At 48.7% G+C, this 21,422-nt stretch overlaps 6 protein-coding genes across 6 annotated transcripts; 5 read left to right on the forward strand and 1 right to left on the reverse strand.

Moving 5' to 3' along the window:
• The first annotated feature begins 9,450 nt into the window (after positions 1 to 9,450).
• Positions 9,451 to 11,187, forward strand: EI90DRAFT_1861816 (uncharacterized protein). Its single transcript, XM_039052283.1, has 2 exons — positions 9,451 to 10,913; positions 11,032 to 11,187. Exon 1 carries the CDS (start codon positions 9,604 to 9,606, stop codon positions 10,861 to 10,863), a length of 1,260 nt encoding a protein of 419 aa, XP_038907363.1. The 5' UTR covers positions 9,451 to 9,603; the 3' UTR covers positions 10,864 to 10,913; positions 11,032 to 11,187.
• On the forward strand, positions 10,576 to 12,480 carry EI90DRAFT_1861699 (uncharacterized protein). The gene is made up of 4 exons (XM_039052281.1): positions 10,576 to 10,795; positions 10,842 to 11,405; positions 11,458 to 11,867; positions 11,917 to 12,480. The coding sequence occupies exons 2-4, from the start codon at positions 10,946 to 10,948 to the stop codon at positions 12,328 to 12,330; spliced, it is 1,284 nt and encodes a 427-aa protein (XP_038907364.1). The 5' UTR covers positions 10,576 to 10,795; positions 10,842 to 10,945; the 3' UTR covers positions 12,331 to 12,480.
• Positions 12,481 to 12,969: 489 nt separating this feature from the next.
• Positions 12,970 to 14,126, forward strand: EI90DRAFT_1861720 (uncharacterized protein). The gene is made up of 5 exons (XM_039052282.1): positions 12,970 to 13,019; positions 13,092 to 13,185; positions 13,263 to 13,352; positions 13,407 to 13,458; positions 13,510 to 14,126. Exons 2-5 carry the CDS (start codon positions 13,147 to 13,149, stop codon positions 14,010 to 14,012), a joined length of 684 nt encoding a protein of 227 aa, XP_038907365.1. The 5' UTR covers positions 12,970 to 13,019; positions 13,092 to 13,146; the 3' UTR covers positions 14,013 to 14,126.
• A 441-nt stretch (positions 14,127 to 14,567) lies between these two features.
• On the reverse strand, positions 14,568 to 17,187 carry EI90DRAFT_3109967 (glycoside hydrolase superfamily). The gene is made up of 12 exons (XM_039062638.1): positions 16,919 to 17,187; positions 16,852 to 16,867; positions 16,637 to 16,746; positions 16,385 to 16,488; positions 16,190 to 16,341; positions 15,985 to 16,132; positions 15,497 to 15,924; positions 15,306 to 15,398; positions 15,182 to 15,238; positions 15,073 to 15,144; positions 14,902 to 15,012; positions 14,568 to 14,873 (listed from the first exon to the last, which is right to left on the reverse strand). Exons 1-12 carry the CDS (start codon positions 16,945 to 16,947, stop codon positions 14,757 to 14,759), a joined length of 1,437 nt encoding a protein of 478 aa, XP_038907366.1. The 5' UTR covers positions 16,948 to 17,187; the 3' UTR covers positions 14,568 to 14,756.
• Positions 17,188 to 17,834: 647 nt separating this feature from the next.
• On the forward strand, positions 17,835 to 18,965 carry EI90DRAFT_3026148 (uncharacterized protein; the record flags this gene model as incomplete). Its single annotated transcript, XM_039057932.1, has 7 exons — positions 17,835 to 17,940; positions 18,002 to 18,274; positions 18,351 to 18,425; positions 18,479 to 18,630; positions 18,678 to 18,753; positions 18,795 to 18,813; positions 18,869 to 18,965. 7 exons carry the CDS (start codon positions 17,835 to 17,837, stop codon positions 18,963 to 18,965), a joined length of 798 nt encoding a protein of 265 aa, XP_038907367.1.
• A 464-nt stretch (positions 18,966 to 19,429) lies between these two features.
• EI90DRAFT_3026149 (uncharacterized protein) lies at positions 19,430 to 21,218 on the forward strand (the record flags this gene model as incomplete). The annotated part of the gene is made up of 7 exons (XM_039057933.1): positions 19,430 to 19,942; positions 20,007 to 20,099; positions 20,147 to 20,194; positions 20,271 to 20,439; positions 20,497 to 20,621; positions 20,685 to 20,831; positions 20,889 to 21,218. 7 exons carry the CDS (start codon positions 19,430 to 19,432, stop codon positions 21,216 to 21,218), a joined length of 1,425 nt encoding a protein of 474 aa, XP_038907368.1.
• Positions 21,219 to 21,422: the final 204 nt, after the last annotated feature.

Below are 21,422 nucleotides of genomic sequence, written 5' to 3' on the forward strand. Positions count from 1 at the left end.
CCAGGAGAAACTCTAAGTGGGCTTCGCCTACAAAATACTATTATAGCCTCCTGCAATGAGTGTGCCCCCGTTTGCATACATTCTTTGTATGTAGAACGTAAAATTTCTTTAAAAATGCTTGCTTTCCCCTTGTGTATATATGCTAGTACCCTGTCTGCGATCTAGTATCGCAAGGGAGGAGGATGTGAGGCCCCGGCCCATGTCTATATTCCGCCCACAACATCAGTTGATGTTGTGTTGTGTAATAATTATGTCGCGACGCTAATTTAGCGTCGCGGAAGCTTCTCTATTTATTTGTGCCGAGAATGTATAAGATTGTATATAAACCCTCGGGGTAGCTGTAAAAGGCAGATTAGCCTTTACTTCTACCCCGTCAATATACAGCCAAATCAAGCGTATACTTAGACGGATTACTGAGGCCTGAGGCGAACGGGGGAACGGAACATTACCGTCCCCAAACTAGTAAGATAACCTTTCAGCTACCCAGGGAAATCAATGTTATTAAGTTGCCATCATAGTGTACCTGATATTAATCAGAGACAGCTAGCCATGTGTTCTGCACTTGCTCCCTGTCCTTACTCCACATTGGTCACTGCAGGGGCTGTCCTGCTCTGCTCCATATGGCATTATTAAAGAGATACATTCCCACCACACCACAGCCCCATACCCAACTTCCCAACCACTAACCCAAACCCCCAACCACCAACCCAACCCATGGGCAATTACTTTCCAGGCATGCATACACTCACTCACTCACACAGCACACAGCACACAGCACACTCAGCACCCAGCACTCAACACTCACACACACAGCACACAGCACACCACACTCACACTCACAGCACACAGCACACAGCACACCACACTCACACACCACATACCACACCACACTCACACACCACACTTGCACACCACACTCACACACTGCACTCGCACACCACACTTGCACACCACACTCACACACCACACTCACACACCGCACTCACACACCACACTGCACTCACACACAGCACTTGCACACTGCACACACACAGCCCTTACCCAAACAAATGCATGCCTTGCAAGCTCAGCCAACAAACCACTGTCTCAACCCATGGCAATTACTCTCTGGGCATACTGTGCTGCTGGATGTGACTGCATGTATAGATGTCAGAGGAAGAGGACCCAATCAATCAATCATCATCTAAAAATACATATTCAGATACATCAACATCATATGGGTTTTCATGAAAATCAAGCTGTTCACGTCTAACATTATCTCGGAGCAACATTCCCCGAATCCCACCTTCTGGATTATTGACTTTTTGGAGACGGGTCAGGTCAAATGATGTTCTGAATGCAATTCCCTTGATGGACTTGACCCGTGAGATTGCAACATATGATAATCCAACTGCAAAGTCACTTGGTCCCAAATCAATCACTGCCCTTTCAAGTGTTAGACCTTGACTCTTGTGGATGGATATACCCCATGCAAGGGTGAGTGGAAATTGAGTGCGGGAAAGTGAGTGTCCATCTCGAGTGTCCCAACATGTAGTGAAGGGGGTAATGGGCACAACTGGGCAATCTGGATTGGCTTGAGATTGCCACCTTGGATCCACAGGGCCAGTGTATGTTGGGAAGCATACAAAAACAACCAGAGGAATGTCTTTTGTGGGATCAGCATGAGGTGCATATCCAATACACTCCACTGTTCCACGAGCACCATTTACAAGACCTGCCATTACATCAGTGCCTTGTGGGGAAAACCATATATTTATATGTCTCACCTTTATCTGTCCAAATATTCCGGGTGAGCATGACAGAAGCACCTTCAGCTAGCAAAATCTCATTGTCCAAACCTTCTGCCTCTTCTTTGGATGCAGTTGCTGCCCCTGTCCCATGGTTTATTGCCTTGATACAAACAACAGGTTTATTTAATGATGCTAATCGATGAAGGTTCAAGGTATCAACAAGCTCATTGTGTGGGAGGAGATGAATTTCTGTTGAGAAACTCTCTCTTTCATGCTGGGGGAGACTATTCCACATGCGTGGAACCAGAAGTTGGCTGAAATCATCCAAAGTGACCTCATTGGTCCGAAGACGTTGAAGGAAATCACGGAAATGTCTCTGTTCTCTATCCACACCTTCTTGGCGGAAGATTTGCTTGAGGGTGATTGACTCAGGAATGGAATGATAGAGACGATTTCCAACACAGCTGAGGTCATGCTTCAAATTAGCTGTGGTAAATAAAGGGGCTTCACCAACTGGTGGGAGTTGACAGAAGTCTCCAAAGAGGATTAGGGACATGCCAGCCAGTTGGTCATCTGCTGCTTCAGGGAAGATATCTTTGAGGCGACTGATGACCTTTCCAGCAGTTCTACACCCAACCATTGACTTCTCATCAAGGATAATCAACTTGATGTCCTTCCACCGGGCTTGAAGACGTGCTTTCCCAGAATTTGTTAACCCTGCCCACTTCTTGGCACCAATTCCCAGAGCATAATGGATTGTCCAGCCCCTAATTCCAAATGCTGCCACACCTGTGGGTGCAAGACGCACAACAGGGGATCCAAGGATGCCATATCCAGTGGCAAGGTCATTAAGGGATGTGCATATGGCCCCTATGAGGAAGGATTTTCCAGTCCCAGCGCTTCCATCAATGTTGATGCGGAGAGGGTTTGGCTTAGGGTTGGTATGGTCTTGCAGGTGCCTGAATAGTGCTTTGAAGTATGCCATAACCCAAATGAAGACAATTCTCTGGTTGCCTTTCAGCCTCTGGTATTCAACTGGAGTGAATTCCAGATCTGAACTGCCTCCTTCAGTGACTTTTGCCTCCTTCAAGAACTTTTCTGCATCCCTGAGAATATCAATGGGTGGTGAAGACTGGCTCCAGTTGTGTTGAAGGTCCACAGTGTCACGACCCAGCGTTCCCCGGGGCCAGACGACCTCTTCCCTGACCTTCTCCCATGCCCGAACACTCCCCACACACTCCGCTCGCCGCCCGTCGCCATCTAACCACTTCCCGCCACCTCTCCACAACCCCTCTCCTAATTGTCGTTGAACGACCTAGTGGCGCAGAGCGCTGCGACCTGTTGTCCCATGTTTCTCCGCACCTTGTTACCTCGCGGCAAAGGTCACGCTTGACCTTTGCTGTCTTGAACACGTGCCCTTTGTTTGTTTTCCTCCTTCTTTTCTCCGCCCGCAATCTCCGCGAGATCTGGCGACTTATTCCCTATTCAGTTCCCTAGCGCTTATATACAGCTTGTAACTAATGCTTGTACTGTAGTTCGAAATCAACTAGAATTACCCCTAGAGCTTACCTCTGTCCCCGCGAGACCTCTGACCTTCTAAGTATCGGGACCGCGTTGAGAACGAGGCGCAACGCTCCTCCTAGAGTCGTTGAAGCCGAAATCCCGGCTCACTCGCCTAAGTAGCCTCGGCCTCGAGATCGGTGGGGTTTATCCCTTGCTAAAGCTCGGTCAGGTGTAGGACGCCTTTACCACTAGCGGGCAACGCTCGGTCGCCTACGGCTACCCTCGGCGAACCTTCGCACGGTTCTGACACACAGGCCTTGTTCCCAATGCTGTGATTTCAACATCTGGTTGTTGATTGGGCCCAAGTAATGCTTCAAACTGCCAATCAGCTCTTGGGTTTAAACCCTCCTCCTGTGTGAGGTCCTCCAGGTCATCCTCATCATCTTCACCATCCTGATCATCAGTTCTGCTCTGGTCCAAAGAGGGTAGTCCATCATCCAGAAGTTCACGGTTTTCGGACCATTCAGTCCACTTCTCCACCCAACAATCCTCATCCTCCAGCCAAGCATCCCCTAGTTTCCATGGAAAATGAAGTAGCAATTTTGCATAGCAGAAGAGGGGATAGGTGTCTTCATTTTCAGGGTCTGGGTGTAGGATTGGATACATGATGGTGACCCGTTCCTTTGCAGCATTTGCACGCTCTGGATTTTCTCCACGTGCTCTATAGCTGTGAAGATCATACCTTCGCAAAAATGTTATGTAGGGAAGATCCTCAAGACCCTCAGGACGTGAGCTGTATTTCTCCCTGAGTGTCTTGAACTCTCTTGTTGCATTTTCAAAGTCAAGGGGGAGTGAGGGTCTTGGGGAAAGTGGGACAGATATGTAGGAGCGTGTAGAATGGTGCATCTTCAAACCATGAAGAAGGTGGCAGACCTCTTGAGCAGAGAAGTCTCGCTCAGTGATGAGGGTCTGGAGTAATTTCAAATATACCCCTTGCACCCTGTCTGAAGCATCAGACTTGTCAAGGATGGTTTGCAGGACTTCATCATATGCTCGAGATTTTGATTCAGCCTTTGTGACATATTTTGCAGCATATGCCAGGACAGCACCAAAACTTGTCACAGGATGGAAGTCAATGTTCCCATGCCAACCCAGGATGACAGTGTCATTGTAGGAGTTCAAGATTGGATCATTTCTCCTTGTACAAAGATCAATAATCCCTTTCTCATTATTGACAACCCTAGTGAGTTCTTCAAGGTCCTTTGAAAAGCCAAACCGACACTGGACTTCCTTTGTGTGCTTGTTTTGTCGTGAACAATATGAGGAAGGGCATTTAGAATGGCGTTGAACCCGGTTGAGGAGTTCTGCAAGTTCCTTGTGGGTGTCTTCCAGTGAAGGGTAGGATAGGGAGGATGCATGTTGATGGGAGAAAGCATGTACATCGGGATTCCAGGTTGACACAATTGGATCCCAGAAAGAAATGAAGTTCTGGATTGTCTCCTGATTATTGAGGTCCAAATCCTCAACAGATGGTGCATTCTTCAACCAGATGAAGCCATGTACATGGCTACTCCCCCTAAATTGCCACTCATAACTAAGGATTTCATAAGAATTAGACAATGAAGCCAAGTAAAAAGTTGAATTAACATACCGCCACCACATGTCAGCAATTTGGAACTTTTTTTTGAGGACCAAATCAACAAACAATTCCCATCTCTTCACAAAGTAGTATGCTGCAATGGCAGGATTGTCATTCAAGTCCTCTCGCCTCTTCCTATAGGCTGCCTGCTCCCCAACATCCTGTGATTCTGCTCACTGTGGCATGTGCTGGTGGAGGTCTGGCCATTGGAGATCTGCAGCTGAGGCAGTTATGAATGCATGAGGTGAATGGAGCTGGTACATCATGGCAGTGAGTTCACGCTGACGTGCCATCCAAAATGGTTTGGTTCCAGCAAGTTTCACCCCTGATCTGGAGACACGCTTTGCAAGTTCCCTCAGCTGATCAGGCCCAGCATCTGCCACCATCTCCCTTATCTGCTCCACTGTCCACTGCCGTTCATCTGGGTGAGTGGTAAGATACCATGAGGAGTCCTTTTTGGCCTGAGTGCGCATGATGGTGTTTAATGCCCAATAGCGAAAGCGAGGGTGCCTTGCAAAACGACCATCTTCATAGCGCATTAGGTGTGAAGCCCATTCAGAGAATGAGACTGGTTTTTGATGGGGAGTGTGAAAGTCTGCCTGGCCAGAAGGAAAGAGACTGGGGAAAGCCCTTGAGGCAATAGGGTTGTTATGCCATTCACTCACTGGCTGAGACTCAATGTGTGGCATGAGAATAGGTTCTTGTCCCACTTGTGCTGCCAAGCACAAGTTTTGGAACTCAGAGACTCGCTCCTCATTCACATTTGGGACAAACCCTGATGTGAAAAGTGCCCTCCCCCCCATTGTACCATCAGTTTCATCCCCATTTGATGGCCCTACAATATCATCACCCCCTCCTTCATCACCCACTTCACTGATCCTAATGGACTGCAAATGTCCATGGACACTGCCACTCTCTGGGAGTTGGGAAAGATTCTCCTGACTAATTATGACTTGGTGATATGCTGGGTGGTGCTCAACAAGCCATTCTAACCACTGCTGAACAACTTGGCGCCGGACATAGTAAAGATGCTGAACATCATGGCCAAGGACATGGTCTGGGCCTTCCCGTTGGATCTGTATGACCTCACACTCCTCAGGCAGGATGGGAAGCAACTGGCGAACTTCAGATGTATCACGGACAAAGTTGCAAATATGTCCAGAATATTTCATCTGTCCACCATACACAGTGTGGGCTTGCATGACAACATGGATAGGGGCAATCAGCATCTCCTCAATTTGTGTAAGCTCCAAGGAAGGATCATCCAAGACAAACTGTGGCTTGGGGCCAGGGTCCATGGAATTTTCTGCTGTGTACTTGGTGTCCTTTTTACACCTCACACAACAACCATTCTTGACTTTCAAGTCAAACCATGTCTCATGGCAGTTATTGCAGTGCTCCATCTGAATCTTCATCAGCTCTTCCCGGAACTTTGCCAACAGAGCCTGATCTCCTGGAGATACCGCAGATCAAAATCCCCTCCTCAAATCCTCATCATTGAGCCCTTGATCCCACTGTGAGTCTGATAGGGATGGTGGTGGGGATGGAGTCAGGGGAGAAGGTTCAGGAGAGGACTGTTCTGGTGATGAAACTGGAGATGGAGGGGGAGGTGAAGATCGATCTGCCATTTGCTCCTGGACTGCCCTCTGGCGAGCCCTCCTGTGATGATCCTCATCAACACACCTCTGACACCTGTTCCTATCCCCATCAAATGCAGAGACAGGTGCATTGTGGCCACGATTGCATTTTCGCATTGGCTCCGGAGGATTGGGCACAGGAGATGAAGGGGGAGGTGAAGATTGAACTGCCATTTGCTCCTGGACTGCCCTCTGGTGGGCCCTCCTGCGATGATCTTCATCAATACACCTCTGACACCTGTTCCTATCCCCATCAAATGCAGAGACAGGTGCATTGTGGCCACGATTGCATTTTCGCATTGGCTCTGGAGGATTAGGATCTTGAAAGGGATCTTGAGATGGCTCCTGATAGTGACTTTGAGGCAGAGATGGGAGTCCAGGAAGAGAGAGGGGTTCAAGACGCCCAGGGAGCGCATACATGCCATCATCAGCCCCACCTTGAGCTGGAGACCCAACACGAGTCCTCTGGTGCTGTCTACGTGTCTCTTCAGGAGTGTGTGAGAGACATTCAGAATGAAGTCTAGGGCCAGTAGAGTTTGGTGGAGTGATTTCTACACAGAAAAGTCATTCTTCATATCCTGCTGACAACAGAACACAACATACGTGGTGTACTCCTAGGTGTTTCTGGGGCTTTGGACCCAACTTGAGACTGAACATTCAGTTCTTGAAGCCCAAGAGCAAGTTGTGTCCCAATAGATGGATTTCGGTTATGTTGGGGTCTCTGTTGAGATGGCCCAGAAGAGTTGGGTGGTTGTTGGGACAGCTCGGCAGGGGATTGTGGTACAGCAAAAGTAGATTGGGAATGATTTGGAGTGGGAGACTCAGTTGAGTGTGGTGAACCCTGGCTAGCTGCATAATTCAACCTCCTCCTCTCATTTCTTCTCTTCTTCTTCTCTGCAAGGAGCACCTCATCCTCAGTGGGCATCTAAAATTTATTCAAGTTATGTAAGTCTTAAGATGTCAATTATAAATATTGCTGCACCCACAGTTTCAATGTGCACACCAAATAAACAGAAAAGGTCACTGTAAAGGCAAAATACCCTATTACAGGCAAATTGAATAAATTTCCTATCGTGAAGCAGGGAACAGGCTCGCTGCACAAGTTGACCAAATGGAGCAAGGCTGGCGCATTTCCCAAAGGGAAAAAGGGGCCAGGAATCCTGGCAACTTGCAGGCTCTGAGCGGTACTGGTCTTAACTGCCGAACTGATCCCAGTCTGTGCGGGCTAACACAGGGGCTGAGGGGCAGGGGTCGCACTTCAGAGACCTTTGAACCCTATAGATCTACTTCAGATAGTACTATTCACACAAAGTCCTAAGCCCAGGGCACTCAAGACTTCACAGGATGGGATGGGATGGGGTAGCAAGGAGTTGCACAGAGTGAGAGAGAGAGCTGCAGTAAGTGCGCGTGTTTTCAGCACAGCCACATTTTCGCGGAGTGCCATCTCCTCTTGTGTTGATAAAGCCAATCACTACATAAAGCTTAAATTTCACACCAGTTTAACAGATATGAAGCTTGAATAATAATAATGATTTTTTTGTATTTTTGTGTGCAAGGAGTTGCAGAGAGAGAGAGCAGCAAGCAGTACGCATGTTTGCAGCACAGCCACATCCTCGCGGAAGTGCCATTTTCCCTTGCCTTGATCAGGCTAATCACTACATAAACCTAAATTTCACACTAATTTAACAGATATAAGGCTTTAATTATAATTGTGATTTTTCTGTATTTTTGTGTATATTGTATGTTTTGTCCAGTGTTGCACCATTACACACACACAGTGCACGGTTGAGATGTGCATTTGGATCCGATGTCCCACGGGGTGACGATTTCTCACGGGGTGACGATGCGCAATTCACAACGCGCTTTCCCACGGGAAAAAAAAACGAACCCCCTCTGTAAACAAACGCCTCGCAAGCTCGGCCAATGAAGCTTTTGTCTCGAAGCGGAATGAATAAGCTGAGGATCCGAATCTCGGAGCCATGTATATGGGAATCGATGGACTCTTTTGGTAGGACTAAATTGGATGGCTAAAGCATCGCTTTCAAGCGAGAGTTGCATGGAAGGAGGGATTGGGGTTCTCGATCCAGGATGCGATTGCGTCTAAGAGTGCGATCGAGGTACTGCGATGACGGAATTACGGAGACCACGACGTCCGAGGACTTTGGCAGTAGCAGCAGTAGGACTAGAGACAAGTGGGGCCAGGGCCCTGGCTGCTTGGGCAGTGGCAACAGGAAATGGAGATACAACAGAACAGAGCCGCCGAATGAGAACGCAAGTGGTGTGTCTCATGTGAGCAATATTCCGTTCAAGTGTGACGTGCGAGCCACACGCCACGAATATCAGCTGGCGGTAAACACATCCGCAAAAGCCACAAAGGAAAAATTCCTTGGGAAGAAATCGACAGCTATAGGCGATTATTGATATTGATACAGTTGTTCGAACGAATCTTGCAACAAGGGTATTATAAAAGGCTCCACAGGGCAGAACCAAAGAACACGGGCGTTATCCCTCGCACGGCGCTGTCACACGCTTTGTATATGAAGCCCCCCAAGGAGAAGTGAGGCGAGGGTTGGAACGTCCGTAGGCGACGTCAAGGTGGCAACTGCACTTCCTAGCTCGGAGTTTAAGCTTAAAGGTTGAAGACGAAGTCAACTTTGCCCAGCAATATGGATTCCGCGGATGGGAGACGGAGAAAACCTTTCGCCTGACTGAGAACTCTTCCAGCCTTTTACTGTTGTTTTGACTGATTTATCCGTTGAACGTTAAACCGTGGACGCGGCAGAACCCGCTACTCAACAGCGCTGAAAATTCATTCGGTTCCGTATGGATATTACATCCAAGACTGTTCAAGTAGTAGGCATGATTGCTGGGGAGAGGCCGGTAAAGGACCCTGGGTTGCCGTTCAATGCATTTTCAGAGGACCTTGTCATTTTTCCCATTATGATTCAATCAGGACCTGCTACAGAGCGGGGATCACGAGCTGGAACTCGAACGTCGGCTCCGAGCGGGTATCTCCACAGTAAGATGCAACAACGGCGTGAACCCGTCCCGTTAAACAATCTGCCTCCTCGACGTTTTGTCTCTCGTTCTACTGATGTCGGCAAGCGGGTCAAATCCGCAGAAGAGGAGCTACCCTACATCTGAAACGACGGCAACAGATCCAGAAGAGGTCCTTCAACGTGACCTGAAGAAACACGTCGAAGACGAGCTTGCCGGTCACGCATGGGAGTTTGATGCAGTTGATGTGTTGTCTCCCAAGATTCTCAAAAAGGAGCACGAAGATCAAGATTTGCTGGAGCTCGGTCACTTTGACATACTCATTGATCACCCTCAAGTCATCTACGCCATGACACACGCGTTCGGGGACGCGCCACATCCCAACCCATTTTCCAAAGCAGACTATGATAATATTAGCCATTTTCTCAACGAGTGCGTTCGGCGTTGCCTTGACGCGTATGATTCGATTCTCGAGACACCTATGACTCCGGATCTCCAAGCATGGGAATTGCAGCCTTTTGGTGCAGCCTTTTGGCCTGCTCTCCTATTCACAAAGTATGATAGGCCGACTGGGGACAAGGTCAAAAATGCCGCACCTTTGAAGCCAGACATTGTTGGGGTAGCCGTCACAGACGCGCCACCCAATAACTTCGTTGCTTGCTGGAGCAAATTGCCCAAACAAAGCAAACGGGAGCCTCGGAAGATCGCCATAGCGGTGGAAGTAAAAGCTGACTGGAAGGACATGCTGCTCCAGAGCACTACTTATGGACGTGCGCAATATAATGACACTCCATTGCGTACATTCACCGTAATCGTCGCCATCAATCATGCTGCCGAAGCCCTCCGTGTTCTCATCTTCCACCGCGGTGGCCTCTCCGCGAGCAAGGAATTGAGGTTGACAACGAAAGACTGGAAAGCCCACAGCATCCCTCAGTTCATAAAGGTCTTGCTGAGTATTTTGCTCTGGCAGACGCCTGGCGACGCTGGGTATCCAGAGTTCACGGATACGGAGAAATTTGTGTTCCCTTCTGGAGAGGATAACATCGTCCAAGGGATTCAAAAGGAAGTGCTCCACAACCGCCAATCATCCTGTGGCCGTAATACCTTCGTGGCATTGATGCAGCCTTTCTCCTCGTTGGACAACGAAGCAATTTCCCCAACTCTTTTGGCCTCAGGAACGGCCAAGCCGTCCACCGGTAAAACGTCGACGCATGTTTCCACTGATACTCGTCCACCGATGGAACAATCGCAACTACCAAAGCGGAAGCTCGAGGCAGAATCCCTGCCAGGTAAGTCAGCTTATATCTTCTGTGAATGGCGGCCTATCGTTGTCAGCGGTGGCGCCGAAGAAACTTAAATTGGAGCAAATCTCCACGAAGGATGACGACAGCGATGAATACGATATAAGTAAGTGAAAGGCCGGTTATACTTGGTGAAATATGACAAGCACAATTTTAGTATCTCCATCGCCATACAACTTCAATGGTTCATTCAATATCCGATTCCGTGACCACCGAGCGATTAGGAAGAAAAGGGTATACGAAAAAGTGTCCGAATCCTTCATCATGAAAGGCTCTTGGCCTCCCCGTGCGAAGAAAGATGTGGAGCACAACATGTACCAGGCTTCAAAGGGCGAATTCGGAACCGCGACTCTCCTCTCGTCGCATGAGCCGCTCAATTCCAGAGGTTGTAAATCGACCAATTCATACAATTCATACTTCCTTCCAGGTCCCAATTTGAAGTTCAGCGATTTTCATCTCAAGGATATCGGTTCCATCTGTCCGGAAGAACCGGATTACCGTACTTTGGCGGTGACCCTTCTTCGGGATCAAGGCTGCAGCCTCGAATACTGCGATACCGCTTGGGATTTGTGCATTTGTCTTGCGCATGCTATGCTCGGTATGCATTGCAATTCGCTCTCCTCTCCCGAAGACCCGGTTAACCTTCGTAGGATGGCTTTCGACATATCAATGCGGGTATATGCAACGAGATGTTAGTATCGGGAATGTTCTCAAGCTGACGCAACCCATCAAAACGGCACCATTCAATATCAACAAGTTACACGAGTTTCACGACGCCATTATGCGTGACAATAAGAGTGTGGGCGAACTCAGTGATGCGGTGCGGGACAAAGTCATGGCATTGGACTTGGAGGGAGGGATCCATGATTCAAAAACAGCTCAGGAGGCAAAGGATGAGGTCAGGAAGGTGATGTCCGCTGCCGAGGCTCTGCAGGGGGGAATTGCGGAACTAGGGCTGTCTGTCGATGCGACCGAGTGCTGGGCAATAATTTCAGATGGCGATCTCGCATCGTACATCCCCACCTACTTGACTAGAACAGTCACTGCGGAATCAATATCAGTAAGTTACTATATTGAGCCAACGGTACATGCACTGGATTTTCTTGCAGGGAACCTATGAGTTCATGTCCCCTGGTGTCCATTTGGCCATAGAAAAAAAAACTCCGTACCTCCACAGTCCATTGGATGAGATGTTTTCGTTCTTCTATGTTGCGTTGTGGGCGACCTTCTGGAATATCGAAAAAGGTCATACCCCGGATGAAGATCTTTGGCGTGATGGCTTACGAAGTAAGGAACGTGATGCCCGAGTGGTTGGCCTTCTGGTCGAGCGCTTCACGGAAGCTTCCCAAACATATGCTCCGATTGCCGCTGGGATGCTCCCTGTTCTGGGTGATTGGTGGGGAGGCTTTCGCAGTTGCGGGACTCGTTCATTGCGGCCCTGCAGGCGAGTCGAGGTATTCTTCGCTTGGTATACTTTGAACAGTTGGCATATCGTGGCGTTGCAGACTTCATCCAAATTGTAAATGAGCATTGGTTGAATTTCTAGCTCATTGCGACATCATAACAATAAAGATGTGGCGAACCGCGCCGAGCTTCGCAGAGCGTTTCAAATGCTCAACGAAGGCATTTTTGGAAACTGCTTTACTTGGCATCGTCCAATGAATTGCATAATCCTTACGCAAATCCTAGCAGGTCGACTTTGAAAAGGTCCCTGCTCCTGGATCCTCATCCGGCGATCCTCAACGGCCGCTTTCTTCAGCCCCCTGAACTCAAATCCTTCTTGCAAGTCCTCAGATTACTCATCGCAATAGACAGCCTGGGTATGACCTGGGCCCTCTGGCGGCTGCTCGGACATTTCCTGCTGGCTCCTATGTTTTGGATAAACGCCCATCTCGCTTGGATCGCGCGGCTCGGTGGCTCCGGCCCCAACCGCGACAGATTGGAGGTGACTGTGCCCTTTGACATCTCGGCCGATAACTCTCAACCCACCGCATATTGCATCTCCAAATGCCGTTCGCGATGGCGATGTGAACGGTTACACGCAACTAAGAGGTGAAGGCATCAATATGCGTCCTTTGTCAGAACTCAAGACCACACCATCACCCGTCGCCGAAAGAAAATCATCATCAGTGCCAGAAAGCTGGTTCTCCAAACTGCCGGTTCTGCGCTCAGATTTTCTCCTCTTCTTCTGACTTAGCTCCAGATATACGAGGTTTGCGAATGATGATAATTGTGGTGGGTGATACTTGCTCACTTTCCTGCTGTGGATTTCCAATCCACGTAGACTGCCGATGGAAATGACGAAGATCAAATACCTCCTGACAGAATTTCTCTGATCAATGGATTCTGCTTGTACGTATATGTACGAGTTTCCTTGGGTACGTATTTTATCTCTAATCCTGCTGGCAGGGACCTGGAAGGGCAGATCGAGTCGCTCAGACTCGAGCCCCAAAAGGTCACAAAGAGAGCGGTGTTAGCGAGCGAGATAGCCCAGAAAATAAACGACGTGAGGGCCTGTATCAGTAATGCTCTCTCCCGTTTCGCTGTTCGTTAAGCCTGCAATCCAAGCAAGATGTTCAACTAACCCTTCCCGCCCTAGACAGCAGCAACAACCTTGAACCTCCTTCATACGATTCAAGTATCAATTGAATGTTTGTCTCATTTGCTTTATTCCAAACCTGTTAGCTCAGTAACATTTTCAGGTGAACTCTCGAAACTCCCAAAAGCGAATGCCGAATACTACGTTAAAAGCAAACCAGAATGTCAACCACACGCAACAAAATCCGGAATTCAATCTGATGGAACCCAAGAATCGATTTGTCTAGTTACGTGGTTCTGGAACAGGGAAGACCGCGGTATTGCTTCCACCTTAAAAGCCGCGGTGCTTTGGCGGCGCCGTTCTTTTGGGATAAGAATCGAAAAGGCACTGGACTGGACTCCATTGAACGCTTTGGAGAGTGTTACGGGTTCCGTTCCAGAGAGGCAGATGAAGGTTTGGGTCATTGACCCCATGCGTGAACTCAAGGATGTGTTGTCTTCAGGGAAGCATCGCTCCGTCATCGTCTTGGATGGGCTCCATGAATGTGGTGATCTAGAGGTACTTGAATCATTGGTGAAGCTCGTACTTATGCTCCCACCAATGTTCACCGTACTGGTTAGCTGTAGTCCTGAGAGGCTGGTGGTTTCGGCTTGGGGCGAATCTTAGGATCAGAGTCTCAATGCATCGTAGTGGAAACCACCAGAGAAAGATCTCAACGCTTTTGCTTTTGCTTGTCGTGGATTACCCATCGTGGCCTCGATCCGAATTTAGGATGTCCAGCTTCAGACTCGGCATGACCGTACACTCCAATCGGAGTTTGTGCAATCTCACTAATACGCCAGCAGATCCCAACTCCGAGTATCTGCAAATCCTTCATCGCGCCTATATTGTGAATGGCATCATTGAGCAGAACGAACTCAACATCCCCACTGAGCGTCCCTTGGGAGATAAAAAGAAGTGTCCTACCATTCAAAGTCCGGGTTGTATTGATGGTGAGCAGCCTAGAACGGCGATCGGATGCCGAGGTACGATGGGCCTTACTGCCCTCAGGCTGGGAGGGATGGAACTCGATTCGTGATCCAAGGTGGGATGAAAGCACCAATCGTCATTGACATCAGCCAAGTTGTTTAGTGGTTCCGTGAATTTCTGCTATAGAATGTCGTTTACTCAGTAACTCTTTTGATGTTGCAATACCTTTCGGATATTATGTACGGCCTAGGTGCATGGGACAGTTTTGCAAAGTCTCGTCATATTCATTTAACAGGCTGTCGTCATTCTGCATCTAAGGGGATGAAAGGAGGCATTGCATCTATAGAACCCTTCAGGAATCGATGACGCCGATTGGTAGTTACACAAAGCCCTAAGCTGAGGCATTCACTAAGTGGGGTGCGGGAAATCGTTACAACCTCGTTAGAGATATACTCGTGCCTCGTATGGTCTGAGATTGACCAAAGTTGGAGATGTGTTTTCCAGTGTTTCGTCCGTGTTCTCGTAATTTGACAATTGAAGCTTTAATCCTTTAGGAATCTTGCTGTCTTGGGGGAAGGAAAGTCACATTGATGCCGTTGAAGTTGATCACTATAATAGCGGTTACATCGCCGTGTTGACGCTCGATTGCGAAAACTCTTTCATCCTCGGGGGATATGAGGCGGAAACTTCCATGGATCTGAAGATCAGTTCGTCTTGTAAGATGCTCTTGTCGAGGTGAAACAAAATTCCCACGTACCAGGACTGGATGAGCTTTCCTGAATGCTAGCGCTCGTTTCCAGAAGAATCGTACGCTGTTTGGATCGTTCATCTGTTGGGTAGCATTCCTGAGTGTAGTCATCGTTAACCCTCATCCAGGGGGTTGCATTCTCTGATGTGAACCCAGCGTGCGGCGAATCGTCCCACTAAATCGGAAAGTAGACCAGTTAGTGATATTTGTGCATCGAATTTGATCGGAAGGTCTGTTCTCACTTGGACTGGAGTCCGGGCGTTGTCTCGGGCTTTCTTTCGGAGGTCTTTAAGGATATCGGACATGTCTGGATTCTCTGAATTTTCGCGACGTTTCTCGAGAATCCTGGTATGGGAGCGAAATAATAAATGAAGCTGAAACAGGGGTGGGACGAGTAAGTTATCTTACGCTTTCCAGTATGATTGAGTCGCACATCTTTATATTCCTCGATCCCCCATGAAGGCGGCATGTTGGCCATACCCAACTCCTCCCCCTGATAAACATAGATCGTTCCTCCCTGACATATCTGACCCACAGCCAGCATCTTCGCAGAAATACTTCTATACTCGGCCGAATCATTGCCAAAACGCGACACTGATCTCCCTTGATCGTGATTCTCAATGAAAATTGAATTCCATCCTTCGTGTTCATGCATGTATGTTTGCCATTTGTTGATGATTTGTTTGTAAGAGGAGAGTTTCCAGGGGATGGGTTTCCAAGAATTTTCGACACCTCCATCTATGTCTACGTGGTGAAAGGTGAAGACCATGTTGAGCTCTTTTGAGGATGGTTTTACGTATCGGGCGAGGATGGCGGGGTCGTGTGTCCAGGGGGTTTCTCCGACCGTCATTGCATCGTATTCTAGAGGACAGAAACAGGTTGAGCGTGCCGGGGAATGGATGGATGGTGTGTTTAACGTACTTGATATGACTTCCTCGTTCATTTCACGAAGGAATTCATGTACTCGGGGGCCATTCGGGATGCTGACGGGGAAAACGGTAAATCCAGCGTTCTCAAGCGGCTCGTCAGGTAAGCCTTCGGGTTTGGAAATAAGATTGATGACGTCCATCTACAAATAAGTGTCTCAGCTTTAGACCCCATTGAATGGGGACAGCGAGAAACGCACACGGAATCCTGAGACTTTATCGAGCCACCAGCGCATGAGTTCGTGCACGGCACGGCGGACTTCGATGTTTTCCCAGTTTAAGTCTGGTTGCTCTTTCAAGAAAAGATGAAGATAATATTCCTGTGTGTTCTCGTCCCACTCCCAAGCGGAGCCTGACAATGTGTGTGGAGTAGAAGAAAAACCGAAATGCCTTACCTCCCCATATTGCATCCCAGTTATTGGGAGGATGACGGTTCCCAGACCATCTATACGGGGGGCGCCAAATGTACCAGTCTCGCTTAGGGCTCAATTTCGAACTGCTAGATTCGAGAAACCAAGATGCTATGCGGTTGTCAGGTTCGAAATTCGAATAGGTATACTTTGTTGAGCGCGCACCAGGTGTGAGGTATGATTAACGACGAGGTCCATTAGAAGCTTTATCCCCTTTCCTTCATCGCCTTCAATAACTGGTGCATATCGTCTATATCGCCATAGCGGGGATCGAGGGAACAGTAATCAGAGATATCGTAGCCCATATCAAATTTGGGCTCCGATATATAGGACTGAGCCAATAACGTCTATTCCAAGTCTTTCAAATAATCTAGTTTCGATATGATCCCTTGGATATCGCCGATGCCATCGCCATTCGAGTCCTTGAAGGACATGGGGTATATTTGATATACATTGACTTCTTTCCACCTGGATGGATAATTAATGCGATAATAGATTGAGAGGTACTTGAGGACGCACCAGTCTCTGTTAGGCTGGACTTGAGACATTCAGATCCCCCAGATGAGGGAGCCTATAGTTTGATCGAGGATTGCGACTGCTTAGTTCGGGAAAAGCAGGAACGAGGCTGATTAGGAAGGTATGACATGGTATCGCAGAGGCGAGGCTCATATAAGCGCAGCGTATCTCATGCCCGCGACGTCCTTCTGAGGAACAATACGAAATTCTGGCGGAGAGTCGAAGTAGCACGCTGTTTGAGCACGGAACGCCCAATTGAAGACATGTGGGGGATTCAGGCCGTGGGAAGTTATGAATTTTAGGCATCCCACTGAATGAATGGCTTTTCCGCAAACACGCAATAAAAGTGGCGGCTTGGGGGGCAAGCCAAGTGTGATGGACTGGGCTCCAGGATTCAAGCGATGGAGTGCTGTGCCTTTGGAAAGCTAGCCGACATAGGGGACCCCGGGCTCTCATTTCGACATTTCGACAAGACTTGAACAACTTGCCATCACTTGGAGTGCAACGGACCTGTCTTCCATCTGAAATTTGCTGTTGGTCACATGTATCATGCTCATACCGTTCTCGGACACACTTCACGTTGCATGGCTTTCGCCATTTCTGATGTGGTCGTCGTTCGGAAATGCGACAAGTTTGTTAAGCCTACGGGATGTGCCATAGTGCTTTGAATCTATTCAGCACGATCTTGCTGTAGCTGTCATTCTGGATCTTGGGCAATTGTCTCGGATGCATCTCCCACCTATTCAGGGGGTCCTCCAAAGGAAACGTATAAGTACCAGCGGGGATGATCCCCCACCTGTTTTCCCTTCCTCAAGAGCCCCCTCATATCGAGAGAACTCAGACATTCCTTCACGTTCTGAAGAGACCTTGGCCACAGCTCATCCTCCCATCCAACTTACCCTCCCTACAATCCTTAATCATGCGTTCCTTCTCTTACCTCCCTTTCCTCGCTTTCGTCGCGTACTCTCCGCTCTCCGCTATTGCATCTCCTGTCGGGATCCCACCGCACGCTAGGAAGTGCTCAGGTACGTGTTTTACGCGTTGATTCAGTCTTTCGACGCGTGTTTCCTCACCTCCATCTTCAAGACTGCCATCCCAGCTCCGTCGTTGGCCTCACTTCTGATACTAACGTCAAGGCTGCTGTGGATGGAGTTGTCGGCTCGACTGGAGGCATCACGTCCACCACCAACCTCGACGCCACTCTTGACAAGCTCAATGTTGATGCCCGCCTCTGCCTTGTCATCGGTGGCACAGGTTGCGGCCATGAGCACCACACATCTCCTTCCCCGACCACTTCTTCGCACACATCAACATCGACATCAACGCCGACTCCAACTCACTCCTCATGCAATTCGGCTGGTATGATGCCTCAGCGTTCCCACTTACCTCTACCTGCTAATTCTGTCTTCTGTCTTCGTCACTGTCGAGACATTAGGATGCAACGAAATCGACATTTGGGTTTGGTTGAATGACCTCTATGCCAAGGTTATCGTCTACATTGACCTTCTAGGTACGTTTCCCTTGCTCTCCGTCGCTGGGCTCAGTGATGATATCTGCTGTTAGATGGAAAGAACGACCCTCACGAACCTTGCCTCAAAATCATTTCCGAGATTGACTCCGCCATTGCCCTTTTAGCTGACATCAAGATTGACCTGACTCATGACCATGGGAACAAATGTAACGACATTATTGGTCTCCTCATCGATCTTGTAGTGGTAGGTATCCCCCTCGTGCTTGTTTCTCGCTCTTAGTTCTTGCACAGAAACTTGTTGTGGGCTTGTCCAAATACAGCCTTACCGTCAGCATAGGGATCCTGACTAAGCTGGACATTTGCCTCTGTAATCTGTTCATCGCTTTGAACGTGTTACATCAACGGTAGCGAAGCTCTTCGGAAATTCGTAAGTAAACGTGAAATTCTCTCGTCGGTGTGCGCTGATATATTGCCGCTAACAGTCTCACTGATTTGTCGATATTCATCAAGCTCGCTTCGCTTGACCCTCAAGATTTGCGGGCTACTATGAGTTCTTTCTCCAACACCTTCATTACATAGCATCTCTCTTTGGGCTCACTTCAACCTTTAAACTTGCCAGTTGTCAACCATTTGCACCTCAGCGGGTGCGCAGCCATTGTCGATCGGTGGGCCAGCCTCACGCTGACATCTACTAGAACATCCACGGAGGTTCTTCAATTTTTTTTTTCATTTCCACCGTGCAGCTTTCCCTTTCCTACGGGCTTTTTAGTCCGCCTGTTTGGTCTATGACTTTCACTTTCAGCGGGCTGGCACTGCGTGCAGTCTCTCTTCTCTTCTTATGTCCGTGTATGTTAGAGGATATGCATATAGGTCTACTCCGTGACGGTTACGTAGTAGGCAGGATACGATTGGGGAAACTATTGGCCGAGCTTGCGTAAATTGTTTAACTGCTCAATTGATTTGGTCTGAATTGCCCCGCGTCGCCACGTGAGTCCTGTCGCTCCTGGACCGACGTTTCACGCAAGGTTTCGCGCTTCTACATCATGATTTTGCGATCTCCTCCACCGAAGCGGCGGGCTGCTGCAGTCGTAACTAGCAATAATGGCGCATCTGGGAGCTTACAAACGCCAAGAACTGACCAAATTCCCAATGGCATCCACGAGCTTCATCACGCGTCTCAGAACGGCTTTGGAAAGGGGAGAACAAGTATTGTATCTGACTCAACGCTGCGCGAATCTTCACGAGCGCGTTCTGTTGGTCCTGTGGAGTTGCCTCAGCCTATTCCATTATCCACGACTAAACGGGGCCAATCTCCTGTTGCCAATGGCAACAGCAAACCGCGGTTCAACGGATTGGAGACATTCCGTTCTCCTGCTTCTGATCCTACTGAGGCCCGTATTGCGTATTATGATGAACGGATTAGGGAAGTCATCGCGGAGAGGGACAAGGTGCTGAAATTTGCGAAGGAAGTAGAGCAGTCAAAGATTATTGCTCTGAAGGAGGTCAAAGAGGCGTTCGGCGTTGAGAAGAAACAATGGATGGATATATGTGATGCGGTGCGTTCCAGCTTTCTTTTCCCGGGTATGTCAGTGTATATTGATTTATGGTTTGTGTTTCTAGCTTCAGACGGTGCATAATTTTGCGCATGGCGGGCCCAGCTTGAGCTTGACGAGGAGAGGCTGCGATATTACGATGAGCATGGGTCGTTCGTCCGTCAGTCTAAGATTGATATTTTAATGAGGGATCATAAAATACATCAGTTTCAAAGCGCGGAGTTTTGGCTACTGCATGATAAGCGAGAGTTGGAGGTATGTGGGACATTCCTTTTCTGTTCCTAATGTACTCTTCTGCGGCTTTGGAATCGATACTAAGTTAGTTCTCTAGGAGGAGTTGAAGGAGAGGGAGGAACGGATCGTGGAGCTGGTGCAGGAGATTGAGGATGAACGAGAGGAAAACGCACTGGAGCGTGACGCCGAGGTTCAGCGGCTTGAACAGAATCATCATGAACTGGACACTGCACACTACTCTGCGCCGACAGAAAGAAAATCTCGAAGTCTGTTCATTCATTTGTCTCTATCACCCCTAACCTAACACCTAATTCTTGTGACAGGCAAATTGAAGCACGAAAGAGAAGCTCTCGAGGATGTGAAGGCCAAAATTGGTGATTTGGAGGGGAGACTGGGACGCACGCAGTTGCAGCTAACTTCGGCTCAGAACGAACTTTCGCGAAGGATCGTGAGATTCAACCTGGCATCGTATGGAGAAGAAGGACGCCCGTGAATTGGACGAATTGCGGAGGGAGAGGGTCGATGTGGGTCTCCGATTAAGGAGATGGAGGACAGTGTGAAGCAGGGCGAGCAAGAGGCGCGGGTTGAGCGAGAAAGGATCGAGGCTAAGGCGAAGAAGGAGAAGAAGACCCTCGAAAAGAGGATCAGTCAACTCGAGGTTTGGTTGATTTGTTGACTTGTCTTTTCGTGCTGCTTACCAGGTGTTGTTCCCCAGGCTCAGCTGGAAGAAGTGAGGGAAACAATACTTGCTACAGCAGCATCACCAGAGCTAGGTGGAAAAAAACAAGAGCCCACTCCGACCCCACCTCCTCAGTCACAACCCAAATCACGCCCGCGGCGGCCTGTCAGACGCAAATCGCCGGAAGCTCAAGATGTTGCAACGGATGATAGCGAACGGGAAGTTCAACAACCTGCGGTACCCAAGAATGCGAAGAAACGCAAGGCAGATCGAGCTGAGCCTGAGCTGAAAGCTCCGGTCATTCCCAAGAAAAAACGAAAGTTGGGGTGGACTTGGAAGCACGTTCATGGCTCCGGCATTCACTGATGATGTCGTCACTTTCATTGCTTCGCTCAGCCTGGTGCTTATTCCTGTTTTTAGAATGAGTTTGGTGCTCTTTCGCCTGCTGTGGCTCGTGTACCACCCCGATCTATTACTGGAATTTCAAAGTAGCATTCGCTGTGACCCGCACTTTACAACATCTCTTATTCCGTTGGTACAATTTTTTTGGCATCTTGTTGAGTTATGGAC

Source organism: Cantharellus anzutake (genome assembly GCF_015039405.1).
Source record: "Cantharellus anzutake strain C23 chromosome Unknown EI90scaffold_430, whole genome shotgun sequence".
NCBI classification, from domain to species: domain Eukaryota; kingdom Fungi; phylum Basidiomycota; class Agaricomycetes; order Cantharellales; family Hydnaceae; genus Cantharellus; species Cantharellus anzutake.

Bases quoted from the DNA above. Each gene is read 5' to 3' on its own strand.
- EI90DRAFT_1861816 (XM_039052283.1), top strand. From the start codon at position 9,604: ATGTCGGCAAGCGGGTCAAATCCGCAGAAGAGGAGCTACCCTACATCT.
- EI90DRAFT_1861699 (XM_039052281.1), top strand. From the start codon at position 10,946: ATGACAAGCACAATTTTAGTATCTCCATCGCCATACAACTTCAATGGT. The intron at 11,406-11,457 runs GTATGCATTGCA...TAACCTTCGTAG, and splicing joins TCTTGCGCATGCTATGCTCG to GATGGCTTTCGACATATCAA. The intron at 11,868-11,916 runs GTAAGTTACTAT...ATTTTCTTGCAG, and splicing joins TCACTGCGGAATCAATATCA to GGAACCTATGAGTTCATGTC.
- EI90DRAFT_1861720 (XM_039052282.1), top strand. From the start codon at position 13,147: ATGGATTCTGCTTGTACGTATATGTACGAGTTTCCTTGG. The intron at 13,186-13,262 runs GTACGTATTTTA...GAGCCCCAAAAG, and splicing joins ATATGTACGAGTTTCCTTGG to GTCACAAAGAGAGCGGTGTT. The intron at 13,459-13,509 runs GTTTGTCTCATT...TAACATTTTCAG, and splicing joins GATTCAAGTATCAATTGAAT to GTGAACTCTCGAAACTCCCA.
- EI90DRAFT_3109967 (XM_039062638.1), bottom strand. From the start codon at position 16,947: ATGTCTCAAGTCCAGCCTAACAGAGACTG. The intron at 16,133-16,189 runs GTGCGTTTCTCG...ACTTATTTGTAG, and splicing joins ATAAAGTCTCAGGATTCCGT to ATGGACGTCATCAATCTTAT. The intron at 15,925-15,984 runs GTACGTTAAACA...TCTGTCCTCTAG, and splicing joins GAACGAGGAAGTCATATCAA to AATACGATGCAATGACGGTC.